General features: G+C 47.9%; 1 protein-coding gene across 1 annotated transcript in view; it reads right to left on the bottom strand.

Moving 5' to 3' along the window:
* Positions 1–13,498, bottom strand: part of KSR2 (kinase suppressor of ras 2) — a 516,639-nt gene that overhangs the window by 281,086 nt on the left and 222,055 nt on the right. Inside the window, exon 4 of the mRNA XM_007938202.1 lies at positions 4,044–4,557. Within this exon, the coding sequence (XP_007936393.1) occupies positions 4,044–4,557 (514 nt within the window). The remainder of the gene's footprint in view (positions 1–4,043; positions 4,558–13,498) is intronic.

Below are 13,498 nucleotides of genomic sequence, written 5' to 3' on the forward strand. Positions count from 1 at the left end.
CCTGAGTTTCCTCTCCTCACCTAATCCCTTTGGCTGATTGCTCTTCTCTCTGGCTTCCTGGCTTTTAATCCCCTTTCTCCTGCTCTTCTGGCCTGCTGCTTTGGGTGTCACTGTGTTGTCTCTCCTCACCCGTAACCCTGGGGCTGACTGAGTTAAGGGTGCCCTTAACTCAGTGGCACTGATGATTCTACATGTGACAGGTGCCAACGCTGGAAAAGTTCCTGAGGTCCTCTAGCATAGCTAGGAGACAGAGTCTCTGGGATATCCTGAGAGCCCTGGTAATGTTACAAGAGGCCAAGGTGAAGGCAGGGCTCAACCACAGCTCTGGCACTGTATTTCTCCTGAAAGAGCCTGTGCTGGACCTGCCTGCCTATGGCTTGTCTCCAGGGCACCTTACGGAGACTCTGGGCTGGTCTCAGACAGGACACAGAGACCTCAGGGGCTCCTGAGCTGGGATCTGGGCTTCTCCCACATAAATAACAAGTTACCATCACAAGTCAGTTCCAACTCATGGCAACACCACGTGTATCGGAGTTCAGCTGGGCTTCGTGGGATTTCAATGGCTGATTGTTCAGAAGCTGGTCACCAGGACTTTCTTCCAAGGTGTCTCTGGATGGACTCGAACTGCCAACCTTTTAGATAGCAGCTGAGTGTGTCAGTTGTTCGTACCACCCAAAGACTCTTCTCCAACTAAATGGACCTTAAATACAGACTTTATACAGTATCTCCTAATCTTGATATAGAGTCATTTTATTTTTCATGCCTTAAAAGCTACTTTTTTAATAAAAAAAATTAAACATTAATTTTGTACATGTTGAAATGAGTTCTTTCATGTTGCCTTTTGGCTTGGTTCTTTGGAAAAATAGTTTTGGGGATTTTTTGCCCGTAAGCCCTGAGGTTGTTACCTCTGCCCTAGTTTTCTACCCACAGGGGTTTGTTATCTTTGTCCAGGTCTACTGACATTTCCTGAGTAAGCTTTAGGTCCTGAGCTGCAGCCTGCCCTGTGATTGGTACACACCTTGTAGGGACTGGTCTATAGACTATGCAAGTGAGTTGAGTTGTAGCCCAGCTGCTGCACCAACTACGCAAATGAAGTGTCTGTGGTCTACCAAGAGGATTGGTCAGTTCGTGTCTGGTGGGAGTGCCATGCCTTAAAATTGACAAGGAGTTGTGCATTTAAGCAGCCAGCCCCATGGAGGTTTTTGGTCAGACAGAAAGAAGCAAGAACAGAAAGAGCAGCAAGAAGCAGAAGGAAGAAAGCAGAAAGAAGCAGAGACAGACAGACAGACAGAGAGAAGGCAAGGAGTCTCCTAAAAGACTTGTAACACTGGTGACAATGAGAGGTCTGAAAGGGTCCCAGTGACAGAGCCAGCAGTGACGGACTGCAGGGCTGAGAGGAGCCTGTTCTAAGGGAGCTGAGAGAAGACCTGTCCTGCTGAGAGCAGCCGGGAGGGCTGTCCTGCACCAAAAGGGGAGACTTTGCTTACGTGCTTCCTGACCCAGAGTTGTCATCTGTTGATCCTGAATCTGTGTTGTACTCTGTTCCTTAATAAACTATTTAACCATGAGTATAGTCTGTGAGTTCCATGTGGTCACTGTAATGGAGTATTGAATCCAGAAGAGAAGTAGAGTGCCGTGGGAATGCTGGCTGGTATCAAAATTGGGAAAAAGGTTAGAGAGTAGAGGTATGTCTGACCCCTACCACACAGACATTACCTTGGGCCGATCTTGATTCCACTCTCTCCACTGAACTTACACTGGCTCTATACCACTACTAGTCCCATTACACCCACCATTTTATAGATGTAGATATTCAAAACATGCGACCAATTTTTAGTAAGCTTATTTAGCATTTCTTCCATTTTTAATATACTGAGAACTACATAAGCAGGCAAGGGGCCCAGGTTGTACTCAATCTTGAAGGGACCATGCAAAGAGCTGCCTAGCTCACCACTGCAGTCACAGATACCTTGTCACCATCGGCCTGGCAACAAGACCCCCCAAACCAGAGCCAAGTACACATGTACCCATCTTCGTGATCTTCTCCGGGGCCTGCCAGGCCACCTTTAAGCTTCTGTGTGGTGTCCTGTGCTATGATTACCCATTCCTCCTCTCTCTGAATTGTGCTCCCAGTCAGACTTGAACATGCCTCTTAGCACTAAACCAGCGAGCCTTTCCAAGAACAGGGGAGGTCTAGGCCTGTGAGGCCCAGCATAGTAGCCACTCACAAGGAAATGTAGCAGGTCCAAATTAAGACATGCTAGAAATGCAAAAGAAGCTCTGGTGGCACTGTGGTTAAGGCATTGGATTGCCAACCAAAAGCATGGCAGCTTGAACCCATCAGCTGCCACGCAGGAGAAAGATGAGGCAGTCTGCTTCCATAAAGATTTACAGCCTTGGAAACCCTAGGGTGGTTGCTGTAAGTCAGAATCAACTCGATGGCAGTGGGTATAAATACAAAACACACACACTAGATTTTTCAAGACTTAGTGTGAAAAACAAGAATAAAATATATCTCCCTAGTAATATTTTGAGGAGCCCTGGTGACACAATGGTATGCACTTAGCTGCTAACTGAAAGATTGGTAGTTCAAACCTACCTGGTGGTTCTTAGGGAAAAAAGACTTGGTGATCTGCTCCCATAAAGACTTCAGCTTAGGAGACCTTATGGGGGCAGTTCTACTCTGTCATATAGGGTTGTTATAAGTTGGAATTGACTTAACGGCACCCAATGACAACAATGTTTTACATTGATTATATGGTGAGATGATATGATTTTGATATATTGAGCTAAATGAAATATATTATTATAATTAGTATCACTTGGTTCTTTTTCATTTTTTTATGTGGTTATGAGAAAATTCAAAATTACCTATGTAGCTCACATCCTATTTCTGGAACAGCCCAGGGCTGGCTCTTCAGGGGTTGGCAAACTCTTCTGGAAAGAGTCGGATGGTAAATATTTTGGGCTTTGCAGGCCACACAATCTCTGTCACTAGTACTCAACTCCACTATTATATCTTGAAAGTAGCCATAGATAATATGTCAATGAATGAACGTGGTATGTTCCATTAAAACTTTATTTGCAAAAACAACTGATGAGCCAGATTTGGTCCAAAAGAAGCTATAGTTTGGCAACCCCTAGAGTAGGACCTAGGAGCTCTCATGGCTTAGTGCCTAAGGTATTTGACTGCTAATCAGAAAGCTGGCAGTTCAAACCCACCAGTCACTCCTCGGAATGAGGGTTAGGAAATCTACTTCTGTAGTGATACTGCCTCAGAAACCCAAGGAGGGGTCGATATGAGTCAGGACTGACTCGATGCAGTGACAGTGACAGCACAGTAGGAGCTCTGGTGGCGTAGTGCCTAAGGCATTTGACTGCTAACCAGAAGGCTAGCGGTTCAAACCCACCAGCCACTCCTCGGAAGGAAGGTTGGGTGATCTACTTCTGCAGTAATACCACCTCAGAAACCCAAGAGGGGGTCGCTATGAGTTGAATCAATTCAATGGCAGTGAGTTTGGTTTTGGTTTTATTGTAGAAAATCAAGTGGTTCAAATGCACCAGCTGCTCCATGGGAAGAAGATGAGGCAATCTGCTTTTGTAAAGATTTACAGCCTTGGAAAACCAATGGGGGTCACTATGAGTCAGAATCAACTCAGTGTCAGTAGGTTTTTGGTTTATTGCAGAGTCTATAGTAGTGCCTAAGACACTTGACTACTAACCAGAAGGCTGGTGGTTCAAACCCACCAACCACTCCTCAGAAGGAAGGTTGGGCAATCTACTTCCATAGTGATACCCCCTCAGAAACCCAAGGAGGGGTCACCATGAGTCGGGTCCAACTCGATGGCACATAACAACAACAATAACATAGTAAAAAAGGACAATTCTAGAAAATTCCATTCTATTCATTTCTCCTGGACCCTCAGCTAAAAGCCACCTTTTACTCAACTGAATGATGGGAAACTCAAGTCTGTTTATGGCTGGCCTGAACCCACCAAAGCCCTGGGTTCACGCGCCCAGCAACACCCACCAAACACACTCACTTGGGTGTGTGGATCTCGTCCACGCGGTGGCCCAGCTGGAATTCATGGGACTTGCTCCTATGCAGTGCTGTGAATCCCGGGATCAAGTGGATCAGCTTTCGAGATGAGGGTGGTGGGGTCCCTGGGGGTTTCAGCTTGTTCTTCCTTCTCATGGGTGGTGTGCCGGGCGGGGTCACAGTTGTGACAATATTGGGGGTGCGCGGTGGTGTGCGGATTGCGTGTCGCTGCCGGGGAGACGGAGGCAGGGAACGGTGGCCCGATTCCAGCGGCGGTGGTGGGCACAGGCCTGGGTAGGAGTCCACGGTCAGTCTGTCCACATGGGTGTACACAGGAGCCCCTGGGGTGAGGCTGGGGTGACAGGAGTGCTGGATACACTTGGACGGGACCTTGGGGCTCTGGGAAAGGTGGGTGCGGACCCACGGGGCTGGTTCCGGGGGGCACACAGGGTTGTTCTCCTTCCCCGTCTCTGTGGTGGGCCACTGGATGGTCCAGTCTTGTTTAGAAAGGTTGCCTCCTGCGTTAGAACAAAGGAACAGAAAGACCATGAATAAACAATGAGAAAATCTGGGGCGGTACATCACTGACATATTCACATAAATCTGACCACACTCACTTGGTACCTCCAAAGAGAATGAAATCCTGTGGCTGACCCTGTCACCACAGGCTCTGCTCAACATCCCTGCACTCAAATCACCCCGTGGCCAAGGACCCCACAGCCCAAATGCCCAGAGAAACCAAGAAGCAAAAAACTGTGTCCTCCAAAAAGGAAGGCTGAAATTCTGACCTCTGTTCCTGTGAACATGACCCTGTTTGGAAACAGGTTCTTTGACAATGTCATCAGTTGGGTTAACAGGAAGTCATTGTGAAGTAGGGTGAGTCCTATGACAGTGTCTTATAAAAGAGACACAGACACAGAGGCAACACGGTTGGCCCTGTGAAGATGAATCTTCAAGTCAAGAAACACCTGGGGCTACCAGAGGCTGGAAGAGACAAGGAAGGTTCTTCCGGTAGCGTGGACAGAAAGACCACAGCCTTGTGGACATCCTGAATCAGGATCCTTAGCCCCCAGAACAGTGAGACAACACAGTTCCACAGGTATAAGCCAGTCATTGGGTGTTTTGTTTCAGTGCCCTAGGGAACAAAGATAGCTTCCAAGGTCCTGGTTCCCGAAGTTCCAAGGTCACTTAAAGGATGTCCAAGGATAACCTTCATACTGATTTTCATCCCAAACCCCAACATGAGAAGCATGGATTCCACAGAAGACATGCGCACCCTGCCCCCTCCCTAGATACTCTGTTCACCACTCACTCCACAATTCTTCCAGACTTCCCACTGCATGACCCCATTGAGAAAGCGTTCCAATGACAACTTTTTAGAAATGGAGGATGGATTGGTGGTTAGGAGAGAGGGGGTGGGAAAGAGATTGGAATGGTTATTAAAGGGCAACACGTGGGATCCTTGTAGTAATGGAACGTTCTGTGTCCCAACTGTGGGGGTAGATGCATGCACTTACGCAGGTGATCAAATTGGACAGAAATAAATACACACACACGTGTACAATGAAAACTGGGGAGATGTGAACAAGTTTGGTAGACTGTACTGATAATGGTATCTTGGTATAGTACTTATCGATAGCTACAGTATCCTCTATCAGCTTAACAGTGGCCGCCATGTTGCCCTCAACCATGGTGACCCCATGTGTGTAACAGAACAACTGGGCCCCACCGTCTATGGTAGTATATATCATATACCACAGCACACCTGCTCCTCATTTACTGACTACCTTATTATCTGACCTACTGCATTTACAACAACAGTGAAAAATCTACCACCTGACTGCTATGTACTTCAGTGACACACGTCTGGCAGTGAACGCTGAGGTCCCTGTCAGGGTCCCTGACCAGCAGACCATATGTGCACATAGAAAGGAAGCTAGTATTGCATAGTATTTCCCCACCTGGAGGGAAGAGGGGGTGTGGTCTCCTCAAGCCACAGAGGTGCTGGGCTGGAGTGGGGCTGGTGGGGGTAGGATGCCACCCAGCAGATCCTGAGTACCCACAGGGGGCTGGGGATGGGGCAGCATCAGCCAGTATCCTGAAGGTGAGCCACCCTTAGGGCTGAGGAGGAAATGGGACCCAGGGTTCTGGCCCCAGCTTGTAGTCCTGAGGGATAGCAGGGCTGGGCTGGGCTGTGGCCAAAAGGAGCCCTGAGGTAGGCACTCAGGTACTGGGAGCCACAGGACCCCATGTCAGCTGACTGGTACCTGTGCAACCCCTTACACTTCATTGATGCCCTTGAGAGCAGGCAGGCTACTTGGGCTAGAGACGGGTCACTGAGTGAGTGACCAGTGGCAGCTGCAGGTTAAGGTCAAGGACAATGGCAGGGCCTGGCTATCATGGCCTTGTGGGAAGCTCTGAATTGTCAATTGTCATTGGACATGGGGGTGATGGGGAAAGGGCCACCCAGTGAGACCCAGGGGATGCTAGGCAAAGGGCCAGCAGGGGGCCCCGGCCAGCTGCATGCACACAGACACCCCCACTGTAGCACCCAAGCCTTTCCACCCAAGGACAGGGAACTCCTGCCACCAACAAAACCACCAAGTGTGTTTTTGGGTCATTGAGGGAAAGGGCTGGGGCTACCCCAATGAAAATCAGGTGGAGGCAGGAGAGGGAGGGCACCCTGGGGTCGGGGAGGGGGATGGCACTTGGGACACCCTGGTTCTGGAAAACCAGATGACTATCCCCTGTAGGCAGCAGTGGGAGCCAAGCTCTCTTCAAAAAAAAAAATTATTGTGATTTGCATGAAAGTTTACAGAGCAAATTCATTTTCCATATAGCAGGTCATACACATTTTGTTTCATGACATTAACTGCAATTCCCCACAATGTAACAGCTCTCTTCCCACTTCTTCCCCATAGTTACCTCTTCCCCGTGTCCTTCCCTCCTATGCACTCCTGCCCCCTGGGCTATTTCCCTGTGCAAACACTGCGCTTCTATTCTCCCACAGTGGACTGGAGTCAAGTTCTCTTGAGGGGACATGGGGGAGAGGGAGGTGGGAATCAGGTCATATCAGCAGCAGTTTGGTGGGACATTCATAGCACCAGTGAGGGGGTGAAGTGATGTGGTCATTCTCCCTTTTCACATAATGCCAACTTTCACATAAGGACCTGATCTTAGGAAACTAACCTTGTCGTGAAGTAAGGAGTTGGGTGTGCACAGGATACTGGCATGTACTTTGCTATGGATTATCATATACCATAGAATGTCCTTGGTTGTGAACCAAAAGATGGAAGGGTTGCATCAACCCAGTGGTGCCTCAGGAGAAAGCCCAGGGAATCTACTGACAAAAATCAACCTGTGAACATTCTACGAGCACAAAGGTGGGATGTGCAAACAATCACGGAGACGGTGCAGGACAGGCCACGCTCTACTCCATCACACATGGGGTCACCAGGAGTCAGGGGCCAACAACAGCAACAAATGAAAGAAGAGCTGGCAGGACCTGGAGAAGGTGGCTGTGTGCGCAAAACCATCATGGGCCAAGGAAGGATTTGGGGCAGAAGTAAGTTCCAACTCCTAGCTGACTCACAACAGCAACAATAATTCTGTAAGGACCATAACGAGCTAATTTACAGAGCATTTGACAGTCTGCAAAATGCCTTCAAGAACAATGACTCACTGCCCCACTTTTAATTAAAACAACTCATTTGCTTATTACATGTTCATTATAGAAAAATTAGAAAATTCTGATAAGGAAAGACAATGCTGTTCTATGGTCTAGTGTCTCTACTCCTGTTTGGCTGGGGAACCTTTTTCTATGCATATTTTTAAAGGGGGGAAAAAAAAAGCCTTAAGACCTTATTTAATGGTTTGTAACATACATGTCAGACAGCACACATACATTCACTTATGTTGGGAGTTTTATAGCTTATGTAATTTCATAACTCTGTAGGTAAAGGTGCATTTGGATCTCTCTTTGGTAGATAAAGAAAGGCATGTGCAGAGAGAAAGATGGTCCTCAACAGGGGGGATGGCAAGTGGCAGCCAGTATTCAAACCTAGGACCTCAGCTGCCTCAACAACCAGGGCACAGGGGTGTCTGTGACAGAGAGCTAGGGCCTGCACATCTTAAGTCCTTGGACCATCATAGATCAACTGAATGGGAATGGATGCTGGAGAGAAGGTTCATTTCTGATAAGGTTCTCCCTCTTCCCTCTTTCCAGACTTTGCTAGAATATCCTACCTGTTGTTGTTGTATGCCATTGAGTCAGAACCGACTCATAGCCACCGCTCCTTGGGTTTCCAAGACAGTATCACTACAGAAGTAGATAGCCCAACCTTCCTTCCAAGGAGTGGCTGGTGGGTTTGAACTGCCAGCCCTCTGGTTAGCAGTCAAGTGCCTTAGGCACTACGCCACCAGAGCTCCTAATATTCTACCTAGGTCCCTATCACTACAGTATCTACTCTCAAATATTTACACAAACACCTTAGCCCAGTAACTGGGATCAGAAGACTTGAGTCCAAATTCTGGCTCCCCTACTTAGGGGCTATCTGACCTTAGGTACTAGGCTAACCTCTCTGAGTCTTAGCTCTATCACCTGTATGATGGGATACTAAGAGAATTCACCTGGTGCAAACCCCTAACATGGTCAACTACTAACCAATAGGCTGGTGGCTTGAGACCACCCAGAGGCACCTCAGAAGCACGGTCTGGCAGTCTGCCTCCAAAAACTCAGACTTCAAGGTCCCTTTGGAGCACAGTTCCACTATGACACACTTGGGGTCACCAGGACTCAGAGTCAATTCAGTGGCAATTCGTTACTGACACCTCAGAAGAATCGTATGAGGATCCAATGAGATAATGGAAGTAACAGGTTCAGCACGCAGTCATTGTTCTGTTGTCAGCTGCCACGAGTCAACCCTTCACTCATGAGACCCCAAGCATAATGGGATCAGACTGTTCAAGCCAGGATTTCATTGGCTAAGTTTTAGAAGTGGATTTCCAGGCCTTTCTTCCTCATCTGTCTTAGTCTGGATGGTCTTCTGAAATCTGTTCAGCATTGTAGGGTAGCACAAGCCTCCACTAACAGACAGGGGGTGGCTGGCAGACACTGAACCTGGGTCTCAGTGTGGAAGGGGAGAATTCTACCATTGAACCACCATGGCCCTCCAGCACACCACGGGTGCCCTGGCAGGTATCCCACAAAGCTTAGCTGCTGTTAGTGTAACTGTTAGCACTATGGTGCTGAGCCCTTCTTTCCCACTTAATGAGTGAGTACTTGTGCTGAGAGCTTTGCATGAAATAGATGTCATCCTCACCCCAGTGAGAGAGCTGAAGCAGGTGGGGGCGGGGGGTGACTGGGAGTCAATCTACGATCAGCTTCTTCATCCAGTCCCCGGCCAGTTCTGGACTGAAGGGTTCTCAGGGAATACACACTCATTGTCCAATTAGAGTACAGAGAATGTGTTCAAAAAGCAAATATTTTCAAACTTATCTTAATCCTACATTGTACCTAAGTCACTAAGACGGGCCCTAGGATTATCTCATACCTTCTGTTCTCCCTGAGTGAATGGGAAGAATTTGGGATTGGGAATCAGAGAGACCTGGCTTAGAATTCTCGTCTGACACTGGCAAGCTCTATGACCTTGGGCAGAATACTTAACATCCCTGAGCCTCGGTATCAGGTTTGTAAAAAGGAAATGATCACCTTTCCCTTGGCAGGTGCAGTGAAAATCAAATACATTCCAACATTCATCCATTTATTCCACAAACATTCAAACACGCAGCAGACTTTCAGGTTCTCCTCCATCTTCCTGCTACACTGGGCTCCGTCCTCAGGAGGAAGTCATCATCCCAGCTGAGAGGCTCCATCATGGAATTCTAAACCTCCCTGAGCCTAAGTATGAGAGAATATCAGGTTCACCCTGGGTCTTTAGAGACCTGACTTGATTTAAATACATTCATCTCTTGTCTCCTCTCCAGTCTGATTCCTGAATCTGCAGGAGCAGACATCCCATGGCCTGGAGTTACAGGTCATTGAGGAGTCCTGACTGCACAGTGGTTAAAGCACTCAGCTGCAGAACAAAAGATCAGTGGTTCAAATCCACCAGCCACTATGTAGGAGAAAACTATGGCAGTCTGCTTCCATGAAGAGTTCAGTGTTGGGGACCCCATGGGGACCTCATGGGGCAGTTCTGCTCTGTACTGTAGGGTCACTGTGAGTTGGAATCGACTCCATGGCAGTGGGCTTTTGGCTTTTTCAGTGGGAGGTAATGAGACCATCACCCACTGCTGCATTCCCTCAGAAGGAGGGCCGAGACTTCCTCATACGGAAGACTTTCTTTCTAAACAGAAAGAACCAGAACTAATCCTCCTAAATGAACAAGGAACGGGTAGTTTTACAATGCACAGAGCACCATGGACTTTGTTCCATCACACTCAGAAATCAAGTTGTCCCTACCTACCATCAGTGGGGGCACATAGGTCAGCGGTAGAGTTCTCACCTTCCGTGCGACAGACCTGGGTTTGATTCCCAGACCACGCGCCTCATGCACAGCCACCACCCATGACCAGGGATAGGGGCCGAGTGCTTTCGGTGGGCCCACTCTGTGCCGCGTGTCACTATGATGCTGAACAGTTTTCAGAAGAGCTTCCAGACTAAGACGGACCAGAAAGGAAAGCCTGACGACCTACTCTGGAAGAGCAGCCGGTGGGAACCCAGGGCTGACAATGGTCACAGGGATGACGCGGTCCACGCAGTGTTTCGTTCCGCTGTGCCCAGGACTGCTCTGAGTCAGGGACCAACTTGACAGCAGCAACAACAAACCTATCCTCACTGCTATCCAATCCCTTCACCTGTGAAATGGGGACTAAAGGGCTTTCCCCTAGGACTGCTCTGGGGGTTACATGAGACCATGTAAGGAGAGCATTCAGGGTAACCCCTAGCACACAGCTGAGGTTACAGAAATGCTCGTGTCAAGTGGGGGAAAATCATTTACTTCATTTGATGCTGAGGATTAAATAAGTGTATAGAATAGCTGTGTTATGCCTCACACACACACACACACACACACACACACAAACTCACTGTCATCGAGTCGATTCTGACTCCTAGCGACCCCCATTGGATTTTTAAGGCAGTAAATCTTTACGGAAGTAGATTGCCCCATTGTCCTTCCATGAAGCAGCTGGTGGGCTTGAACCACCAATCATCTGGTTAGTAGTCAAATGCCTTAGGCGCTATGCCACTGTTGTTTTGTGCCATCGAGTCGGACCCAACTCATAGCGACCCCTCCTTGGGTTTCCGAGGCATATCACTACAAAAGTAGATTGCCCCATCTTCCTTCCGAGGAGTGGTTGGTGGGTTTGAACCACCAGCCTTCTGGTTAGCGTTCAAATGCCTTAGGCACTATGCTACCAGAGCTCCCACTAGAGTTCCTTGATGCCTGATGCAGTGACACTCAAAAAGCACTTGTCCCCATCCCTGGTCTTGCCTATAGAAAGCAAATCCATATAATCAGAAGCCACAGAGCCCTTAACCGGAGGGATCAACACCATTTACGGAATATTGTTTGAGGAGTCATCGTTTTAATGGCAGGATTTGAGAGGAGTTAGGCAATTCTGTGCTTATCTGTCCTACACTTTAATAGGTGACGTTGATCCACTTTATAGATGTTGTTGTTGTTGTTGTTACATGCCGTCGAGTCGGCCCCGACTCATAGCAACCCCTCCTTGGGTTTCCGAGGCAGTATCACTATGGAAGTAGGATTGCCCAACCTTCCTTCCGAGGAGTGGCTGGTGGGTTTGAACCGCCAGCCTTCTGGTTAGCAGTCAAGTGCCTTAGGCCCTATGCTACCAGAGCTCCTCCTTTATAGATAAAGGTGGGTAAGTAACAAGACTTGGCCAAAGTCACCCGGTTGGTGGTCAGCCTACACCCTCATTCTTCCCCATTTATCACACAGTATCCTGCATTGAGTTGGGACTCAGGGTCCCCCATAACTGACAATCCCCCACAAATACTCATACACACACACACGCACATGTTGCACGTGCATATATACACATACATATGCACACACATCCACATGCACACATTCACACACACACACGTGTGTGTGTGCATATGCACACGGCCCTCTACTGGGTCCAGGGAACCACTAAGTTGCCCTAAGAATCCCTCCCCTCAAGTTGTTTCAAAGTCAGAGAGATGAGAGAAAGCAAAGTTTTATTCCTGTCAAATTCCCTTCCCCATCCCACTCTCTTCCTCTCCCACCCCTACATTGCAAAATCAGAAGTTTGGGGATGAAGAAGCAAAAAGCCTCATTTCATTATCCAAATTGCCAGCTGCTAAACTGACAGGGATTCGACTCGTCCCTGCCAAAGCTTCAGAAGCCTTTGCTGATGGGCGGTAGTATACCCACTCTTCCCCACTCTCTTTTGATCCTCTTTTTAATAAACTCCGAGGGAAAAGGGTAATTTTTCATTTTAAATAGGAAAGGTGTGGTAGCAAGGGGCTTTGGGGGTTATTAATCGTCGCCCTTGCTATCTTGTCGTCCGTTTCTGGAAAATCATTTTATTTCAAGTCTTGAAGTGGGCGGGGAGAAGGGAATAGGTTTTAAGAAATGAAAGGTCTGAGGATTGATTAAAGAGGTTTCAAGGTATAGGGGTTTTTCTTTGACATTCTCTGATAAGGACCTAAGAGAAAAAACAGCCATTCTCTAGGGAGAAAATGATTTCAGAAAGTCAAGGCAAGTGTCTAACTTCTTTGTCCCTTCCCATTAAAATTTTATAAACAGGCGGCCATCAGGACGTGTCTGGATTTCAGAGGCAGCCACAGAACACAGATGGGCTAACCTTTCAGAGGCAGGAGCAGGCAAACGTCCACCATGCCGGCAACATTGGTGAGTATCTCAAAGCACTTGTCAGTTTAACCCTCGTCACTTTCTGGCGAGAAGCAGAACTTTTACTTGCTGGTTGGAAATATGTGACTGGAGTTTTTGGTGGACAAAATAATAATAATAATAATAGTAACAGAATGATAATTGTTATTAACACTAACAAGTTACTATATTGAGTGCCACCATCTGTCAACATGCCATACAATGGTGGCTGCGTGTTGCAGTGATGCTGGAAACGGTGGTACCGGTATTTCAAATACCAGCAAGGTCCTCATGATGGATGGGTTTCCAAGGAGCTTCCAGATCAAGACCATCTACGAAGAAAGGTCTGACAGTCTGGTCTGAAAATCAGCCAATGAAACCCTTTGGGTCACAGAATATTGTCCCAAAGTCCAACTCACTTACTTTGGACACATTGTCAGGAGGCACCAATGCTGGAGAAGGCCCCCAGATTTGGTAAACGGGGGGGGGGCAGTCTACAAGATGGACTGGCATAAAAGCTACAACAACAGACTCAAATGTACCAACAACCACCAAGATGGGGCTGGCCTGGGCAATG

This window comes from Orycteropus afer, unplaced genomic scaffold (genome assembly GCF_000298275.1).
Source record: "Orycteropus afer afer isolate SDZICR_OR568_19922 unplaced genomic scaffold, OryAfe1.0 scaffold00048, whole genome shotgun sequence".
In the NCBI taxonomy this organism is placed as follows: domain Eukaryota; kingdom Metazoa; phylum Chordata; class Mammalia; order Tubulidentata; family Orycteropodidae; genus Orycteropus; species Orycteropus afer.